At 32.8% G+C, this 20,014-nt stretch overlaps 1 protein-coding gene across 2 annotated transcripts in view; it reads right to left on the reverse strand.

Moving 5' to 3' along the window:
* The window catches only part of Best2 (bestrophin 2), a 115,871-nt gene that overhangs the window by 8,393 nt on the left and 87,464 nt on the right, over positions 1-20,014 (reverse strand). For both annotated transcript variants that reach the window (XM_072527447.1, XM_072527446.1), the window contains exons 5-9: positions 16,917-17,155; positions 11,930-12,064; positions 6,532-6,639; positions 2,619-2,861; positions 1,148-1,403 (exon numbers count right to left, since the gene is read on the reverse strand). In XM_072527447.1, the coding sequence (XP_072383548.1) occupies positions 1,148-1,403; positions 2,619-2,861; positions 6,532-6,639; positions 11,930-12,064; positions 16,917-17,155 (981 nt within the window). The remainder of the gene's footprint in view (positions 1-1,147; positions 1,404-2,618; positions 2,862-6,531; positions 6,640-11,929; positions 12,065-16,916; positions 17,156-20,014) is intronic.

Consider the following 20,014-nt stretch of genomic DNA (forward strand, 5'->3'; position numbering starts at 1 on the left):
GTATAAATAATATATTTTTGTTTTTTTATACACGTTACCAACTTAAATTGTAATTTGTGACTGGATTAATTAATAAATGTGTATTAGAATAAATTTCGTAAGTTTTATTTTGTGTTTTATAAATTATGTTTAATCGTATGACCTTCCTGTGTTTGGGACGCCAAAATATATTTTGACTTAATAAATTATCATTGTACGGACCCCTACAACTCGTTAAACTCGTACAAAATGTATCAAAACATAACCCTGACTATCAGCCAACAATATAGACTATGGACAAGTGGTGTATACTGTCTTACATACATTCAAGCTACAGAAAGCGGTTCTGGACAGAAAAAATTATTATTAAATTGTTTTCTTTTATGGCCATCAGAGTAGGCGGTACCTTTGTACTCTACTACTTAAGTGGGAACATATGCAGATCTTACTGGTTTTTGGATTTAAGTTTTTACACAATGTGAGCTTGACTGATGATAAAAATAACCTTGAAATCGCGATTGTATAAAGAAAACCTACTACAGTAATATTATCTGTTCCTTCTCTTCATTTTTCTCAAAGGGCACTAGATGGTACCTGGTATTTTTCATAAAATGTCTAAGAACACTCATGTAGAAATGTCATGTAGAAATAATTTAAAACTTTCTGCTACGAAGTAAAAAATAATGTACATATTGTAACGAACGAGCTTATTTCGACGTACCCCATGTAACGGTTGCATCTCAAAATGATGATCTGTGTTCCAGAATGTTCATGGTCTATTGACTGGCGGGTAGGTCCGAGGTGCTACTGCAAGCGAAATAGAGGTGGGCTATTCCAGATTATTCTAGTACATAATAAGTTGTATATATAAGCAGCGCTGATATTAGTTAGTTTAGTTGATAAGATATTATCGCGCTGTAAACTTATAAATAAATATATTGACATAAATTAGAACCGCTCGTTTTATTTAAACACGCTACAATATAATATACGAACAGAATATTCACATCTCGTCTACCTGCCACTGTATTATGCCTATTTCGCTCATTTTTAGCTCAGATACAGCTTGTTGGTTTAGATGGGATGATGAACATATCCATTCTTATATCAGTGGTTAAGTCAAAATTTTTCAGTCCTTCATTTAAATCACTTTATCCCACATACTTACTTATTGGTTTCAAATTCCTGGTCCTTCCGCTTTTTCTTCCCACAAATCTGTCGGCGATTGACATTTTAGGCGGTGGCATTCCCGGCAGCTGACCATTTTCAGGATTAACATCCACAGAGTACCTATGTCGGCCAAAAAGACCTCCTGAAGAATAAGCTGTTGAAGCAGATCTAATCGAGCCCATGCCTGTTCTGGATATTTGTCTAGAAAACCAGTTGCTCTTTCTTCTTTCAACTATGGGCGTATCAACACTTTCCTATTGCAAAAATAAAAGTTAATTATTTTCTGAAAATTTGAGAGTGTAAATAAATTACAAAAAACGAAGAAGATATTGTTACTATTTTGGGAATATACTGGACCTCTTGATCACCATTAATTTAACATCGTCTTCTTGAAATATCTTTGCCTCCCTGTTCTTTAAAAAGTTAGTTTTTATCAAGATACAGTTTCTTTTTCATGTTATATTGACACATTTTTCCCTGTGCAACTAACATTATTGAGTCTTAATTATTTATCTATTTATAAATCTGTAGAATATTTTACAAATGAGGCGGTGAAAGGAAAAGTGGTGTAAGTCACTTTTTTTATAAAATAGAGATAAGTGCATATTCAAAATCTCCATATTCAAATCTATCAGAAGCAACAGTGGTGTAAGTCATACCTCTTCTATTTGCTCACAGATAGCAGCACAACAGTCAAACGAAATCTCTGTAGTAGTGGGGGAAATAGTTGTGCAAATCAGACTTACGCAACTATTCGTTCATTCCTAAGGCAGTTATTTAGTATTTTCCGGTTGTGATTTTTCAATACAATTGATGACGACAGTTTAAGTAATGTGAGTGATGAACCTAGTATTTTATAATACGAGGAGACCATCATCAAGTTCAGAAAATAAGCGACATTGACGCAACAACAGTTCCAACCCGCACCTTGAAGAAAACACCCCGAAGAAGAATTGCTGGCTTGCTTTTTGACCGTCGACCGAGAGAGTCTACTACTCCTCAGCCCGACGCGGCAAAGCTGCCAGGACAGAGCCTCCACGTGCTGAATTCAAATAATATATATATATATATATATATATATATATAGGAACGCAAAAAAGGGAAACTCTAATGTTCTCGAAAGTTATTGGCTTCTGACGAAATTAATTTGGAACTCCAATGTTTTCATTCCTCAATTTTTGTTCGTTTATAATTTCTACAGAATTCATGCACTTTTTCATAAAACTCTAGGGACAAAAAGTAATAGGATTAAGAGCTGGACCATCACTTCTAATCCTACATCCACAATACTATCCGAAAATTGTAATGTTATACACTGAAGCGCCATCTTATAAAAACCACATATTTTGTGCTTTTCAGTAACTAAAATAAAATTAAAAATTAGGGGAAAATTTTAAATCTTCTAGAATAATCTTTATTCTAAAAGGACGAAGGGAGTAAACAAAACGCACGAAAATTTTTGTACTTACATAATCGGCATACACGTCCTCCGGAATTAGAGATTTCTTCGGGGTCGGACTCATTACGTTGGCATAAACAGCATCTTGAGCCTTAATCTTGTAATTTTCTGCAGAACCTTTGGGTTCTTCTCGTCGATAATGCTCAGAAGCTACTGTGTAAGGAAGTTCTTTCGGAATTATATCGTCCCAGTATTGGTCCTTCAGTAATTCAGGATGTTCTTCATGCATTTCGTCAACAATCATGTAGGAAGCCTGAAACAACATAGGAATTAGCCTTAATGAAATTATGAATCCCCTTTATCTAATTGAAAAAAACCCACAAACCGTTATACATATTTGACTATAGCAGAAAAAGCAATCAGAAAAAAAAAATCAAAAGCCAAAACTAACACCACCGGTTACAGTGCCAACTTAAGTAAAACTGTAGTCGATGCTGGTATTAAATTCACCATGAAAGTCATAAATAGTGCAGTGATAAAAATTAATACAGTTTAATTAATTTTAAATCAATTTAGAAATTACTTGTTTCATATTTTCATTAGTAGAGCAATTTACTTGTAGAGTGGACCATTGGCTGTCGAGTGTCTAGTGATAGTCCAAGTAAGTCGCAAATTCGTGACATACAATTGACTTGTCACTATGATGAGCGAAAACACAAGTTCAAGATTTAGTGGCAAACCGAAAGCACATAAATATTTAATTTCAACAACAATGCGAGACAACGTTAAAAACCTAATAATTATAGTTCTATTTTCAAAATATAATAAACACGTAAACATTAATTAAAAACAAAAACAATACATAAACATTGTTATTGATACTGATTTGTGAGTTAGTATAAGCACGTGGCTCTGTAAACAATAACGAATCGAAAGTGTGCAGCAACACCTGAGGGAAGGATTAAACATTTGAAACAAAAATAAAGATTTACACAACGCCGCCTATAAAAAATATCTGGTAACGATAGTGCCATTCGAGGTCAATCCTCCGTGTCTTTATGTTCGTACTCTTCGATCTTGTTTGAGAGATGTAGTCGAGCGACTTCACTGAACTTTTACATCGGTCTTTAAGAATCATACATTATGTAAATGTTTCAGTAGAATATTAATTTTATGATTATTTAGGTAAATCTAATACAAGTTTAACTAATGCAAAGCTCAAGGTAAACACATTTAGAAGTTGTACGGAATTTCTTCTTGAAAACAAAATCAAAACAATATGTATGCCATAATCGTTCAATTGAATGCACTACACTCTTTGGACATAAACTAAAAACTGTCGGACTAAGGTCTGGAGAACTAGCTTTAAAGGTCGTGGCATATTATCGTGCACGTTGCGTTTCCAGCACATAGCGTTTAGTTTCCGAAAAATATAATTTAAATGGTTTTCATGAGTGTTATCACGACAAAGGCAACAACAGAGGAGGAAATTAAGCAAAGATTAGAACAAACAAGAACAGCAATCCGACAACTTAATTCAGTATGGTGGGATAGACACCTAAATATGAAGACAAAAACACAGATTTATACAACATTAGTGCGAAGTATTATGACATATGGGACTGAAAAGTGGATTATAAACAAGAAAAACAGCAGTAAGATAGCAGCAACAGAAATGGAAGATGCTGCAGAGTAACAAGAATGGATAGGACAAGTAATGACGAAATAAAGCAAAGAACATCAATAGAAACAGACATACTAACATATATAGAACAAAAAAGATTAAAGTGGTATGGGCATGTAAGAAGAACTAGCGACAGCAGATGGATAAAGAGAATAACCAAATGGAGCCCCATAGGAAGGAGGAAAAGAAGACGACCCCGAAGATCCTGGAGGAACGAAGTAGACGAGGTCATGAGTAAGAGAGGCCTAAACGATGGAGAATGGGACAACAGAGAGAGATGGAAACCGTTGAGCGAGGGAAGGCAGTGAATACTGTAGAATCGCCGAATATATATATATATATATATATATATATATATATATATATATATATATATATATATATATATATATATATATAAGAATAAGAAAAAAGAAGTACTTGTGACTCGTTTGGAACAAATATATAACTGTTTTGGATGGGTTGGAGTCAATAAAAGGGCTATTGGTTAACTATTTTTTTTATTCTCGAGCTTTCAATTGTGTTTACAATTATTATCAAGAGCTAAAAAAGACAAAATACTTACAAGGTTGAACTAAAAAGAAAAAACAATTTTTGTTAACTTACCAAATAAAAATTAGTTTAGTAAGTAAAAAATTACTGCTAATACATCTTCAAAATATTTAATATAAAAATGTTTTAATCCAATAAATGTTTCTCCGAAAATTTTATAATTTTGAAAACATTTTTTTTAATACAAAAATAATTGAATTTATCAATAAGTTCAAATAGCAACCAATTACAAATAGCCTCAATGTCATAAATGCCAACATAAAATTTTTATTTTTGACAATTATATTGCCAAAAGTAAAATTTCGTTTAAACATTCTTTTTTGTTTAGTAACAAAAAGAAGAAGATTTATTCACCGTTGACAGATGTCTGAAAGAATGTAACAGATATATGGAGAATTAAATATGACATTTTACAAGTTTTATATATAAATCATAAAGAAAGAATATAATTATAAATTTTGCTTAAATTTTGAATTTCTGATCTTTTGTTTAAACTATTATCACTTTTGCTAATACAAACCATTTCCAAAAAGGTCCTACTAAACTTTTTCTTAAAAACCATCCTGAAATTTACATTGTCAAAAGCGATAAAGGTAACGTAACTGTTGTAATGTACAAAGAGGATTATCTACAAAAAACTGGAGAACTCTTAAATGATACTAAGTATTACACTACACTTAGAAGGGGTCCTGTTTGTACTTTGCAAAAAAAAAGCAAATTGTCTAGTATCTTAATTAAACATAAAGAAATTTATTGATAATAAAAAAAGCAAAAGAGCTCAAAATTTATAATTCTATTGCTCCACGGTTTTATGCTCTGCCAAAAATACATAAACCAACTTTATCTATGAGACCAATTGTTTCATCTTTATGCCCTCCTAATGGACCAATAGCACAACTCCTCACTGACATCTTAACTAATGCTTATAATTTAAACAACAATTTTTACATTAAAGATTCATTTGATTTTAGTTCTTTCATTAATAATTTCCAATTACCACAAAATTATGTTTTAGTTAGTTTTGATGTAACATCTCTTTTTACTAATTTGCCTCTAGATTTAATCATAAGTAGTGTTGAAAAACATTGGAATGAGATTTCACAACACAATGTCTATATATATATATATATATATATATATATATATATATATATATATATATATATATTATTCTTTTTAGATGAACTGATGATGCTTTCTGATTAGATAGCGAAACGTCTTCAAATAAATAGATGAAGTAGCCACCGTCTTTGTCTTTTTTCTAAACCTTTTGACCGAAAAACCTACCACTATTCGAGTGATCCCTAATTTATATATATACATTGTACATTTGGGACCACGCGAGCACAGTCATAGTAGAGCAAGACCACAAAAAACGGTGGCGAGACGACATCAAAGCAAAAGTGGGGTGAAACGAGCACCTAATAGCACAAAACAGAGAAGAATGGATAAATTCTGAGGAGGCCTTTGTCCAGGAGTGGATGCAAACAGGCTAAAGACGAAGATAGTAGAAACTTATGAAGAAATGTAATTATGGAAGCCGATGCTGCATCAGGATCATGGCAACGTAAAAAATGTAATGAATGAATAAATAAATAAAAAGAACGAAAAATCGTCTTTCGGTCACACAAACAGTTAAAAATAAAAACAATAGCCAAACAAACAACACAACGTATTATTATTACTTCAATAAATTTGCGTTGGCATTTTTATAAACACTAATGCGTAAACATATTTATCTTCTTACCTTGATATGCCTATCGATGAGCCAATTTAGTTCGATATCGTCGTCGTCCTCGCCAAAGGGATTGATCAATACTTCGGCTACTTTTAACCATCCTACGTAGAAGCAAAACTAAAAAACAAAATTAAAATGTAATATGGTAAAATTATTAGAAAAAACTGACATGATCTTGAAACACATAAATATTAATACTATGTCAACTAGGATAAAGTGGACAAATTTGATACTTTTGGCCATGATTATCTTATAAATCTATTAAACATCAACAAGTCCTTTTATTGACATAACACAGATGCAAGTAGTCATTAGGCTCAGAGGAAAGTCCTGCTGACTATATTAAATTAAAAGATAAAGTGCCTATTGAAAGCAAGGGCAATGTTTAGGGTTATACCGGTGAATAGGTTCGATTTCTGAGCCCTTAAAATACCTCACTATCCGGACTAAATCAGTAATAGGCCAGTTCTCGACACTTCAGAAGACTCAACTAAGCTGAACCACGTTTATTAGCCTAGTAGGGATGTTTCAAACTAGAGGAACCTTGGAAATAGGCATGTCCGAAAAAAAAAATGAATCCTAAAAACATACTTCATACTAAATTCAATATAAAGTATTAAAAACGACTGTTAGCAGAAAAACAATAATTAACCATTTTACCAATGCAAAAATTAGTTTGACTCTGTATTGCTATAAGAACGCACTGCAGATAATTAAATGTTTTTAGTAATACCGGATTTCATAGTTTCCAATACCAGCAATGTGAGACCTAACCAAGATCTAGATACACACCGCTGTCCTCAGAATCTATAGTTTATTTTTATGAACGAGAGAGTAATTAGCATAATTTTAACTGGTAGCTCCGACCACTCCATGGGCGTGCTCAAGATTAATTGAAAAATTACTTTGAATAATTGTAAAAAATAAATGAATTATTTCAGTGTTATAAAGTGTTATGTGTATGTAAACAAAAGTGACCTCTTTTATCACACACTATATTAGAACTGACTGGCCTACATTAAAAAGGGTTTTAAAAAATTCACATTTTTTTTAATTTTTAAAAATTACAAAAGAGAAAAAGAGTTTTTAAAACCGTCTAAGGTATGTTAAATAGATGAATAAAAATATTAATATAAAACTTACAGCTACTTGTTACAAATCCAAATCAGATTCAGAAGATGAACTTTCAGAACCAAGATTTATAATAACTGGCTCGATCATTTTATCAGTAACATTGTCCAGCTTCCACATTTTTTCCTCTTCTTTAATAGTGTGATTTACTGCCTTTTCCCAGTTTTCAGGTTTTACATTATTTACGGCCTCCAAAAACAACTGTTTAACATCATGAATTTTAAAAGTGGTATTTTTTCTTGAAACTTCACTCTTTATCTGTGCCCATACCAGTTCAATCGGGTTTAATTCACAATGATATGGTGGGGATCTAAGTACTGTCATTCCACGATTTTTGGCAATTTCATCAATTTCGTATTTTTTAAATTTTTCTTTATGAAGGGCACACAACGAATAAAGTTCCTTTCTTATAGATCCGGGATGGTACGTAATATTTTTTGAACTCAGCCAATTCTGCAAGTCTTTTTTTAACCACTTGGTTGTGGGCAGTCCTTCTTTAAGTCTGGAGTGATAACTTCCATTATCCATTACTATTACACAGTTCTTAGGAAGAAGATCTATCATTTGTTCGAACCATTCTTGAAAGACATCAGCGTTCATGTCTTCATGGCAGTCACCGGTACGAGTTGATTCAAAAGTTAATAAACCACCTTCAACAAAACCGTCTGAACTGCCAATGTGTACTATTATCAGCCTGCGTCCCTTTCCTGATGGTGGGTTTAAACCAGTAGATAAGTTATTTACAAAAGCGTGCCTTTGACTTGTAACAGTTTCATCCTGCCAACATTTATTTGGTGTATGACCCTCGTTGATCCATGTTTCATCAAGATAAAATATTTTTCTTTTTTGGTTTCTCATTTCCTTTATGGTTCTTAGAAAATGTCTTCTCCATATGACAATATCGCTTCTTTCTAATAAAATAGACTTTCTGGGATTCTTTTTCCAGCGGAAGCCTATTTCTTTTAAAAGTTTCCATAACGTACTTCGACTCATTTCTGGGTAATCCTTATCATCTCGAACTGAGACAAAAACTTTATCCAATGTTGGAAATTCTTGTCTAAAGAAGAATTTATGCACTTTCCGTCGAAGTCCTTCTTTAAAATGATATTCTATTTGAAATTTTGGTTTCCATGGAGCATTACGTGGCATTTGAAAACTACCACATTTCTCTTCTTTAATAACTCTGTAAATCGTAGATTTCCCAACACCAAGTGTACTGCTAACTAACTCAACGGTCTCATCAACACTTTCACATAAACGTTTGTCTGTAAATGATTTAAAACAATTAAATATTAATGTTTTTTCATTAACTGTTAGAGGACCAATTTTTCGGCGTTTATAAGGCACTTCCAAATTTTCCATAACACTAGTATACACAATAAACTGCACCTTGCAACTGAAGTACCTACTTTTAGTGAACTGTTAAGAATTTTGAATACGCCACTTGGACCTTCCTACAAAATGGAAAAACCCACTATCACATTTTCTGTGGAATAAGTTTAGAAGGTAATTATCTAGTCAATCACTGTCGTAGATTCCTGGAATTAAAGAATTAAATGTTTGATTGTTGAAACCCTTACTTCGTGGAATGCACTCATTTCAGATAAAATAAAACGTTTTATTTTATCTAAAGAATTAAACTTTATTTTGCAAATAGGTAAAATAAAACGTTTTATTTTATCTAAAGAATTAAACTTTATTTTGCAAATAGGTAGGTACTTATTAAACTTTTATTGGTTATATATAACCAATAAAATAAACATCTTACATTTCTTGCAAATTCATTAGTACCTGTTAACCTCCATCACTCCGACGCTGGCAACCTTATTTAGGGATTAGTAACCCTCACAACTATTGTATTCTATTCTGCTCCAACCTTTATACCTGGTGGTCATACTCAATTTAAAATTGTTTTCCTATATACTTCTGTAAACTTGTTGACAAATATCTGTTTTTCATTGAGTCACCCGTATCAACAGTTTAGGGATTTGCATACATAATTTATTGTTTTATTACTCTCTCATACATAAAAATACACTATAGTTACTTTAAAAGTTGTGGCTAAAGAGAACGCTTCAAGAGAATACGATGTAACAGAACATCCAAGTAAATACATGGAGTAAAACAGTCGCAAGATTGTTTGATTACATACAATAAACAGACAAGTAAAGACAACAGACTAACAGAATTAAGCACAATATGTACATCGGATATTTTTCAATGTAAATTGTTTACAAAATAGATCAGTACAAAGTACGTGACAGGTGTTAAGGTACCCAAGGGATAATTTTTAATAATATGGTTGTCTGGACATAAAATACCATTGTATTCTCTCATTCTTTTGATTCCACAGAAATTTTGCTTAAATACGACATAATCCCTTCGATTCGGAATATTTTTGGTGGTTTTCGGGTACTGAGTGGAATTCAATAAAGCTAGTAGTAATTACTATTAATTAAATACAGAGTTGTTATAAAGTATGGAATCAAGTAAATATCTTTATGGTTTCTCGGATTTATAGAAGCGGATGGGGGCTATGGTTCTGGAGATTTTAAAATTAAGTTTGTGACCTGTATAAAGATGATGTTGACCTAGAGCTAAAATTGAATCGGAATTGCGAACAGAAATGGAATGTTCATAAATCCTATTTTGGATTCTACAATTTGTTTGGCCTATATAGGATCGGGCGCAGTCTGAACAAGGAATTTTATATACTTCGTGTTTGTTCATTTGGAATGTCGTCTTTGATTGATCGGACAAAAGAGGAAAGTTTTTGTTGAGGGGCAAATAGTATCTTTATTCTTCTTGATTTAAGAATTTTGTCGATTTTGTCAGACACCATTGATGTAAGGACGAAAAGCTTTGTATGATGTGGGTCTGAATCTTTTGTTTGAGATTGAGTGGGAGATTGATATCTGTGGATGCTCCTATTGATGTGATTTTCGCGGTAGCCGTTTTGGATGAGGGCTTGTTTGGATGACTGAAATAATTTGTAAAGGTGGATGATGAGAGTTAGCATGCAAGTAACGATTGGTATGGGTGGATTTTCGATAAACAGAGTGATGAAAACTTTGGGATTGGTTTTTCTTTATAATAACGTCGAGAGAAACGGTAGAAATAATCAATTTCTACCTTCATCGTGAACCGGATACTAGAATGTATACTATTCAGATGGATTTGAAAAGCCACCAAAGCATCCCTGCCATGGGGCCAAATGACGAATGTATCGTCAATATATCGTAGGCAACATGTGGTTTGGTCATTAATGTGGATAGTGCTCGTGTCTCGAAGTCTTCCATAAAGATATTGGCAATTACCACTACGGGAGATAACGGGAGGCGTTAAAATAAAGGAGGCGTCTAAATAAATCATTAGAAAAAAGTGCAGGGAGGCGAAAGAAATATGGATGTCAAGAAAATGCCTATGATATTAAATATATATCATCGAGTTAGAATCTATGGAGAGGGCATCACGTGACTAAAAACGACCTCACTTCGGCCATATCGTTAAGATTGTTTTGACACTTTTGACAGATCGTATATGTTTGTTTACGTTTGTTGTTTTTCGAATATTTTTAGTTTTATAATACTTTTATAGAAAATGTAATAATATATTGTGATAGTGCATAATAATGGTTTCTCGTTCTCAACGTAGTTGCAGTAGCAGAACCAATGTTAATAAAAAATCTTCAGGAATAACGTTCTACAGGTTAGTATACAAATATGTAAACAAAGTAATGGCCCTTACTTTAGAGAATAAATTAATAGTATTTGACTGTATTAATTTATCTTTATGTATAATATATCGTGTTTTTAGTGTTTACCGCGGGATAAATAAATCATAGTTTATTAAAAATGTATTGCACTTTTTTAGATTATGATTAAATCTTCTGAATAACTAGTCATATTTTTATAGTAGTTTTAATATTATTGAGTCCGGCCATGATCCCACCGCCATATTGGTATCATCGTTAGCCACGCCTACCTACGCTGTTATTAATACACACGTTATTATGCTCATAGCTTCTCCATATATTCTAACTCGATGATATATATACAAAAGGAACATTTTTATTCTCGAGAGAGGAAGAGAGAGAAAATATATCTTCTGTTTCTCTCGTACTCATTATCTTACATATGTAATGATTTCACCGATTCACTCCCGTACAAATTTCCAACGTGGAGCGGGCTTATAGAAGTATAACTTCAAAAATGTGGGTCCCTATTTAGGTTTTCAAAGTTACTGATAGTGGTATTTTGAGAAATTGGCACTTTACCTGAATGGCTGTAAAGAATGGAAAGTACATGTCGACGTGATCCCATTTTCCCAAGTCTTCTTTCTCTGCATATGGAACGAATTGTCGTCCAAATAAAGCTGCCAGGAAATATACATATAATGCCAGTGAGACTACCTAAAACAGAAGAAGTAAAAAAAAATAGTGAATTAATATTTTAATATTGAAATATCAGAAACATTTATACGGGTATAAACAAGATTCACTTGAACATAACCTAAAAGAAAAGTAAAATGGATATTTGCATAAAAGAGACTATGCAAATATCTATTTATGAAAGAAAAATAAAAAGACTTTACTCTCGGTCGTATAATATTTATATAGATTTCATAAAGTCATATAGCGAACACCTTAATGCAAAATATCGTATCTGCGAAAAGCAAAATTGTTTAAGAGAAAAAAACTATGCCTAGTAGTTGAACGTAATCCACCATAGTCAAAGACATATGTGTTCGGTAATTTTCGATCGACAATTTTCATCGATGAAATCCCTAAATCATCTGCAGTGATGCTGCTCATTTTTGTATAAATGTCGGTGTATAGACCGAAAATCTATAGATATGGCCTTATAGTTTAAACATTTTTGAATATTTTCTTCATTTTTTTATACAGATACATACTTGTATTTGGTGTCTACGCATATGCGTCTATATTCTTTGGTAATATATTAACATGGACTGAGCATGCAAGCAACAAACAGTGACGACAACCTCTTTCGTCGTTGTTCGATCTGTCTCTCTCTAGAGCATTGAAACTCCCCACTGGCTCTATTTCCACCAAAAAGAGACTCTGCTATGCTTACTTGATGTAAGACGAAAATGACGGAACAACGAAATCTAAGATGATCGTCGTCACTTTGCTTTATTTATTGCTCAGTCTATTTTAATATATTACGTCTATGCTTGTAAGGCACTTTTGGTGGTACAATTGTCATTTGTCATTTGTCAATTGTCATTTTTCAAGCTTATTTAGAAATTTCGCAAAATAATGGAGATATCATAAGTTTCAACGCCATTAAACAAAACGATAAACCATATTCAGACGTATTCCATCAAAAATGGGCCAAGCATGTCTAGGACGCCCTGTATCATAACTCACTGAACAATTTAAAGTAATTTTGTGAAAAAATTACTGACATTGAGTATTTTTCATATCTCGAGAGATGAAGATAATTACAATTGTAACTGGTTTCAAAAGTTGATTGCATATCGTCAGACAATTTAACGTTAAATGTTGTTTATTTCAATAAATATGCTGGTTCGGACGTTTAGAGTCTATAAAGAAAAATCATTTGTAACTCTTAGTACTAAGATTTATGCTTTAATTGATTTTTATTAGTATTTACATATTTGCATATTTATATATTCGTACTTAACTTACGCAAAAGGCAACAACGTAAAACAAGTATCTTCTAAATGCATGAATAATAATACTGAATGGTTATTAAGGTGCAACACTAAGATTATAGTATGTTGTTAATAGAAATTATTACCCTGGTGTACACGCAAAGAAAATGCAATGAAAAGATTGTTATTAACTTTAAGATTGTTAAACAAAATCTGTATTTATAAAATGTCAGGTTTAAACAAAATCGCTTTGACGATTTGAATTTGAATTTGATATAATAACAATAATCAAAAAACACCGTTTTTTGTACCTTCAAAGTGCCATAAAAAAATTATAACCAACAGTTTGGAGTTGCAAACATTTGGAAGTTACTTCAGGCATTGCCCTTTGTAACGCTGTGCTGTTTTCAATAATTCACCAATTAATGCACGTTTTTTTCTCTACAGGTCTACAAAGCCTATGTCTGAAAGTTGAATAATCTAAAGTACAAACAGTTTAAAAACGCATCAGATTTATGCCTTTCTTCCTGTTCAAACACTTCATCCGCATTTTATAAATAATTAATGATTTATTAAAGTAAATACACATTGAAAAACAAGTAGTTTGACAAGTAAATTTTTGTTTTTATTTTCTTGGAATTCGCAAATATCAAACCGGTAACGGAGGCTGTGGATAATAAAATCAAGGTCGTCTGTTATTTGCTTTTATCATTTTATTGACCAACATATCGATGAATCAGTCTTTTGTTCGGTAATTGTAATTAGCTTGTGAAACTTATTCACAGGCATTCAATTTTATTCACTATTTCCTATTTCTGTACGTGGAAGAATAAACTAAAAATTATACAAGTCTGTATCTTGTATTTGTTATTCATTGATGTGATTTCTTTGGAAATTACTTTCACGTTTATACTTTTGTCTATCATTATAAAACTTGTCGAGAGAAATACAGTGGTGATATCACAAAGATAAAGATGAATATGTTTATAAAATCTGCCAGGAAATATAAATCCACGTACATAGAAATGAAAGAAGTGATCTCTTTCAGAAAGTGAAGCTTGCTTGAGAATTGAAACCCAGAAACTATGCTATAGATCAGTGGTTCTCAAACTTTTCTATTCGCGGCACCCTTGTAGGGCTAAAAATATTTCGAGAAACACCAACCCTTGAAGCGATTTGGGAAACGGCAAAAATGAAATAATTACAATTCTGAGCCTCATTTGATTTCAATATAAACTTTATTTCAGATCAATAAAATATGTGCAGTACCTACATTTGATATTCAAATATCCTTACTTAATGTGATGAATGAAACTGTTTCGATGATGTTTTCATTATATCCTTTATAATTATGGGAATCTTTGTAAGTTTGACCCTCAAATCCCTTGATGCTTAAAGTTTGCTTCGGTATTTGTTTTTAAAGTAAGCATATGCGGAGAAAGAAGACTCACAGAGGTAAGTCGATATGAAACTGAAAAACACAAGTTTTTTCACTGCAACGTTGCCAACAACATTATTTTCTGAATATACCTACATCCAGAACTCTTCTTGGCTTCCTTCACGGAATTTAAGTTTTAAACTGCTATCTTCGTTGATCTCAAGTAGATTTTGAAAAACTTCATTTGTCATTCTATATTTTTTAATATTGTTCTGAAGCTATTTTCTTGTGGCATTTTAAAGTAATTATGATTTAAATGGGAATAAGCCACAATTAAAGGTTAAAGTAAATTTATTGACGTTTCAATTTCCACTTCTGAAATCGTTTTTGAAAACGATTTCCGAAGTGGAAATTGAAACGTCAATAAATTTACTTTAACCTTTAATTGTGGCTTATTCCCATTTAAATAATAATTAGGTTCATTTTTGGGTCGCACGAAAACGGGTCAGGAAGTCAAACAATGTCAGGAAAATAGTTTACAATACTTTCTTCCAAACCTTCCCAAAGTTCGTTTGATGATCGATTTCATTTGTTATAACAAACTCCTGTAATCGAGAGAAATTTGTGAGGTTCCTCTTTTCAACACATACTTTGACAAATGTAACGTTTTACGCAAGGATTTGATTTTATCTAATTGTGCTCCTCCTTTTCCTTGAAGCGAAGTGGTGGTTTTATTTATTATTTCGAAGATGTCTGAAAGGTATTAGAATTTTAGCAGACAATTGACATCTTTTAATTCTTGGATGAAAGACTTCTCTGTAAATGTGATAATCAGTGGATCTTTTAGTTCAAACAGTCTCCCTGAAATTGTTCCCCTCCATAGCCATCGGACCTGTGTCTAGAGCAAAAGATTAAAGTGATCCATACCCATATCTTCAGCGCTGAGCTTTAAAAGGCGTGCTTGAAGCGGACGGCACTTCACATGGTTTATTATTTTCACAGAACCATCCAATACGTCTTTCAAATCTTGCGGCATCTTTTTAGTTCCCAAAGAATGGCGATGTAGTTTCCAACTAATGTTAGAACTGTGCAATCAGATATGCAGAATCGGCAAATGGCCCACTCTACTATTTACTCCAATTTATAAGAAAGGTGCAACTGCAAAATATACTGCAGCTGGGAAGTGTTGTGGAAAATTCTACACCAGATGGTAGTTCCTGATCATATGTCAGCTCTGGTCAAGAGTCTATACGAGAATAATAATTGGTCCATAACTGTAAGTCCAAACCTTTTAAAGTCAGTGTGGGAGTTCGTCAAGTATGTATCCTATTTCCAAGTCTCTTCAACTCTATCGAAAATGTATAATTAGAAAAGCATTTGACAAATGGAATCGCGACATCTCTATCTAATAACTTTATCTGAAGAAGAAATGTCAATCCTGCTACAGCTAGTGGAAACCGAAGGCAATAGATGTGGTCTCAAGATCAATAAACAAAAAACAAAAATTATGATGGTCGATTATTGAAACTCACTGCCAACAACTTAGCCTAGGGCTAGTTTGAAATGGTTCAGGAGCTCAATGATCTAGGATCCTACATTAGTAATGCAGGCTCTTATGCAAGTGAAATACGTAGGAGAATAGGAGTAGCCACAAATGCCTCTAATTGTAGGCGCCTTAATTTATCCTATATTCAGTTACGGTGTAATGTTAAATTTTTACTCGGTTAAATGTTTACTCTAGAGTAAAATTTTAACGTTATAATTTCACTCTTGAGTCAAATAACGTTAAATGTTTTACTTTGTGTGTCAAAATTTTACTCTCTTTATCTAAAAAAATTTATCTAATGGGAAATTTTGTGTTCTTAAATGTGATTGTCTTGAATTTACTAAATGTTTTGTTTACTAATTCTGGTTACTAATAAAAAAAATTAACTTCTACTACCGAACTCTTCATGGAATGCAACAATATTTTTAAATATCGCATTCCAGGTATACTTAGTATGGTTAAAAAAGACAAGCATTATAAAAGAGCTCCTTTAATATACCCTATTATGAATTAAAATAGCTAACATCTTCATTAAACGTTTATTTGTTAATTATCAGTTTAATTACGTAATCCCTCAGGTGCATACCATTTGCACGCAAAAACAAATAAACAACGTGTTTATTTATAAAAATAATAATTTTCAAAACAATTTTGATGGACTTTTACTTGATAACGCAATGTAATTAATAAGAAACTTACTTGTGAATAAACTAACGGGACATTAACAGTATCATATCCTATCAAACCTCCCAGCCTCCTTCTTATATCAGACAGTTCCATTAAAAGCGTTTGTACTATATGGTCACTCCCTATTATCGACTCCTTTCTAGCTCTGTTGATGATATTCGTAGCCCACACAAGCGGCATCCAGTATTTTGACATTGGCGTTCTACCGTCCATCAGTTCGAAAATTTTCTTTTCGCTTTCCATCATCAAACCTACAAAAGAAATATTATTCATAAGACATTATTAAGTACTAAGTTTTGTTGGTGAAAACTCCAAAGTTTTCAACAAAATATTATTTTCCTACTACATAAATACACCTTCAATTGAAATGAATTTGTTAAAAACGCCGTAAACCCTGGCACCAAGCGATGGAGATAAAAATAATAGGGATACAAACAAAACAATTATTTACTAACAATATTTTGCGACAATGAAATTTGTTTTTACAACTATTGTTTTATCTTTAAAATCGTAATTATATAGTCATAGGGACATACGAAGAATTGATAAGAATTATTTTCGACAATTTCTAACCACCAGATTTGAAACGAGGTTGTAAGGCAGTCTCATTGTTTCCCAGTTTCATAAAGGAGCAAATACGCGTATTAGAAACTATTTTATACAATGCAGTCTTATACGCACATTAGAAATGATAATTTAACAAGCGAATATATTAACAAACACATTTTGGAGACGGCTATCGCCGTATTCCCGTTCTCCTCCGCAAATCCTCGCGGTCCAAGGCATGCTCCTCCTCCAAACCTCTTGATTCCATCGCTCTTCTAATTCCTTCATTCCATGAGCGTTGAGGTCTACCTCTTTTTCTTCTTCTAGGGGGCTTCCATCTGGAAATTTTTGGGGCCAACGTTTGTCAGGATTCTCAATAGGTGTCCAAACAATTTTAAACCTCTTCTTTCTATTCTGTCAATGACCATTTCTGTAGCATTCATGTTATTTCTTAAAGATTCGTTGGTCTTCCTTTCCAGCCTTGATGTTTTAGCACTTCTTCTCAAATAATCCATTTCAACTGCCGACAATCTTCTCTTTAGGTCTGTATTAATTGTCCATACTTCAGAGCCATAACAAAGAACTGATTCAACCATGGTTTGCCATATTCTTTTTCTGTTCCTTTTGGAAATGTTGAGATCCCACCATAAGGAGTTCAGACATCCCACAATTTTACGTCCCTGATTAATTCGGTGTTTAATTTCGTTTTCTCCCAAGCCGTTCTTATCAATGAGTGCACCCAAATATTTAAATTTTTCCACTTGTTTGATTTCCACGTCCTCGTCTATCAACACTTCAAACTTTGCATCTGAATTGATAACTAAATATTCTGTTTTCTTCATGCTGACTTGTAACCCCCATTTTACATATTCTCTGTGTAGACGCTTTATCATAAATTCTAGTTCATAAGAATCTTGAGCTAGGACGACTTGGTAATCCTCAAAGTTCAGGGAGAACAGTACGTAATTTCCTATAGGGATTACCATTCTCTGGCAGTGGTTTTTCCAATTTTGGAGGGCTGCCTCAACATATAAATTAAACAGTAAGGGTGACATACTGCATTCTTGTCTTAGTCCTTTAGTTACTTTTATTGGATCTGATAGTCTATTTCCGATTTTTAGGTAAGTAGTATTATCCCTGTATACTTCTGTGTTTATTTCTAAAAGGTATGGACTAATGCCGAGTTGTTGTAATTTAAGCCACAATTTAAGTCTTGGAACTGTATCATAAGCCTTTTCTAGGTCGATGAAGGCTAGATGTACTTCGGTACCAACCGCTATTCTTTTTTCTATTAATTGTTGGAGTATAAACAAGTTATCAGTGCAAGATCTACCAGGCGTAAATCCACTTTGGTCTTCGCTAATTAGATGTCCTACATCATCTTGTATTTTTCCATTTATTATCTTTTCAAACAATCTCCCGAAAGTAGGTAGGACACTTAATCTTCTGTAGCAGTTAGGTGTCCTTAAAAGAATAAACCAAGAACGCCAACTTTTCGAAACCATCAAGAAAAGGAAAACGGCGTATCTAGGTCACATCATGCGAAATGACAAATACCAGTTCCTCCAACTTATAATCGAGGGTAAAATTGAAGGCAAGAGAGGAATGGGACGCAAGAAAATGTCCTGGCTCCGAAACATAAGGCAATGGACAGGGATTAACGACATACAATCTCTGATACATATTGCAAGAAATAGAGAATTAATGGAAAATGTGATCGCTAACATCCATTAGTGGATTTGCATCTAAAGAAGAAGAAGAAGAGCAGTTAGGATCTTTTCGATTGCCCTTTTTAAAGATGGACACTTGGTGAGGGGTTTTTTATTCAGATGGTACTTTAATTTGTTGGCAGCATTGATTCATTAGAAAAGTTATTCGTTCTATTAGGAGTGGAATTCCTGCTTTAAGTAACTCTACAGCTATATTGCCAGATCCTGGAGATCATCCGTTGTTCATTTTAAATAACGCAGAACAAACAGTTCATTACAGTTATTTGTATGATATATCGGTTTGATTACAAATGTTTTGATAAATTATCCAATAAAATGATATACAGTTGAGCCCATTGTTCTTTACCCGTGCGTCATTAATACCCGTCGAGGTAAAACACATACTTTTATCTAGCATCATTGCCTTTCACGCATGAAACTAAAGACAAACCGCTACCGCCTAGTAAAGACACATGTTATTTTTAGGAACGCTATAGACTCAGTACATAGAAAAGAAATGTACAAAAAAACGTTTGAGAACGTTTTCAGATTTTAAGTACAATTTGTGATGTTTTTTTTCTGGTTTGTTTCCTTGTGTCTGTCAGTTTGTTGAATTTTTTGCTGTTTTTTGTCCTGTTTTTGCATTTGGAAGTTGTTTATATTACACAAACAGTTGTTTTCACAACTAATTTTATATTGGAGTTTAAAATATTATGGTAAGTGTATTTTATTTTTCCATTAATTTTGTTTATGTTTTCCGCGAAAACAGTATACAATATACGAAAAAAAAAAAGAAAAAATTATGTTTTATCTTCTCCGGGAAAAAGCAGACCTCGTTTAAAAACGAAAACTACT

The sequence above is a fragment of the Diabrotica undecimpunctata genome, chromosome 3 (genome assembly GCF_040954645.1).
Source record: "Diabrotica undecimpunctata isolate CICGRU chromosome 3, icDiaUnde3, whole genome shotgun sequence".
Classification (NCBI taxonomy): domain Eukaryota; kingdom Metazoa; phylum Arthropoda; class Insecta; order Coleoptera; family Chrysomelidae; genus Diabrotica; species Diabrotica undecimpunctata.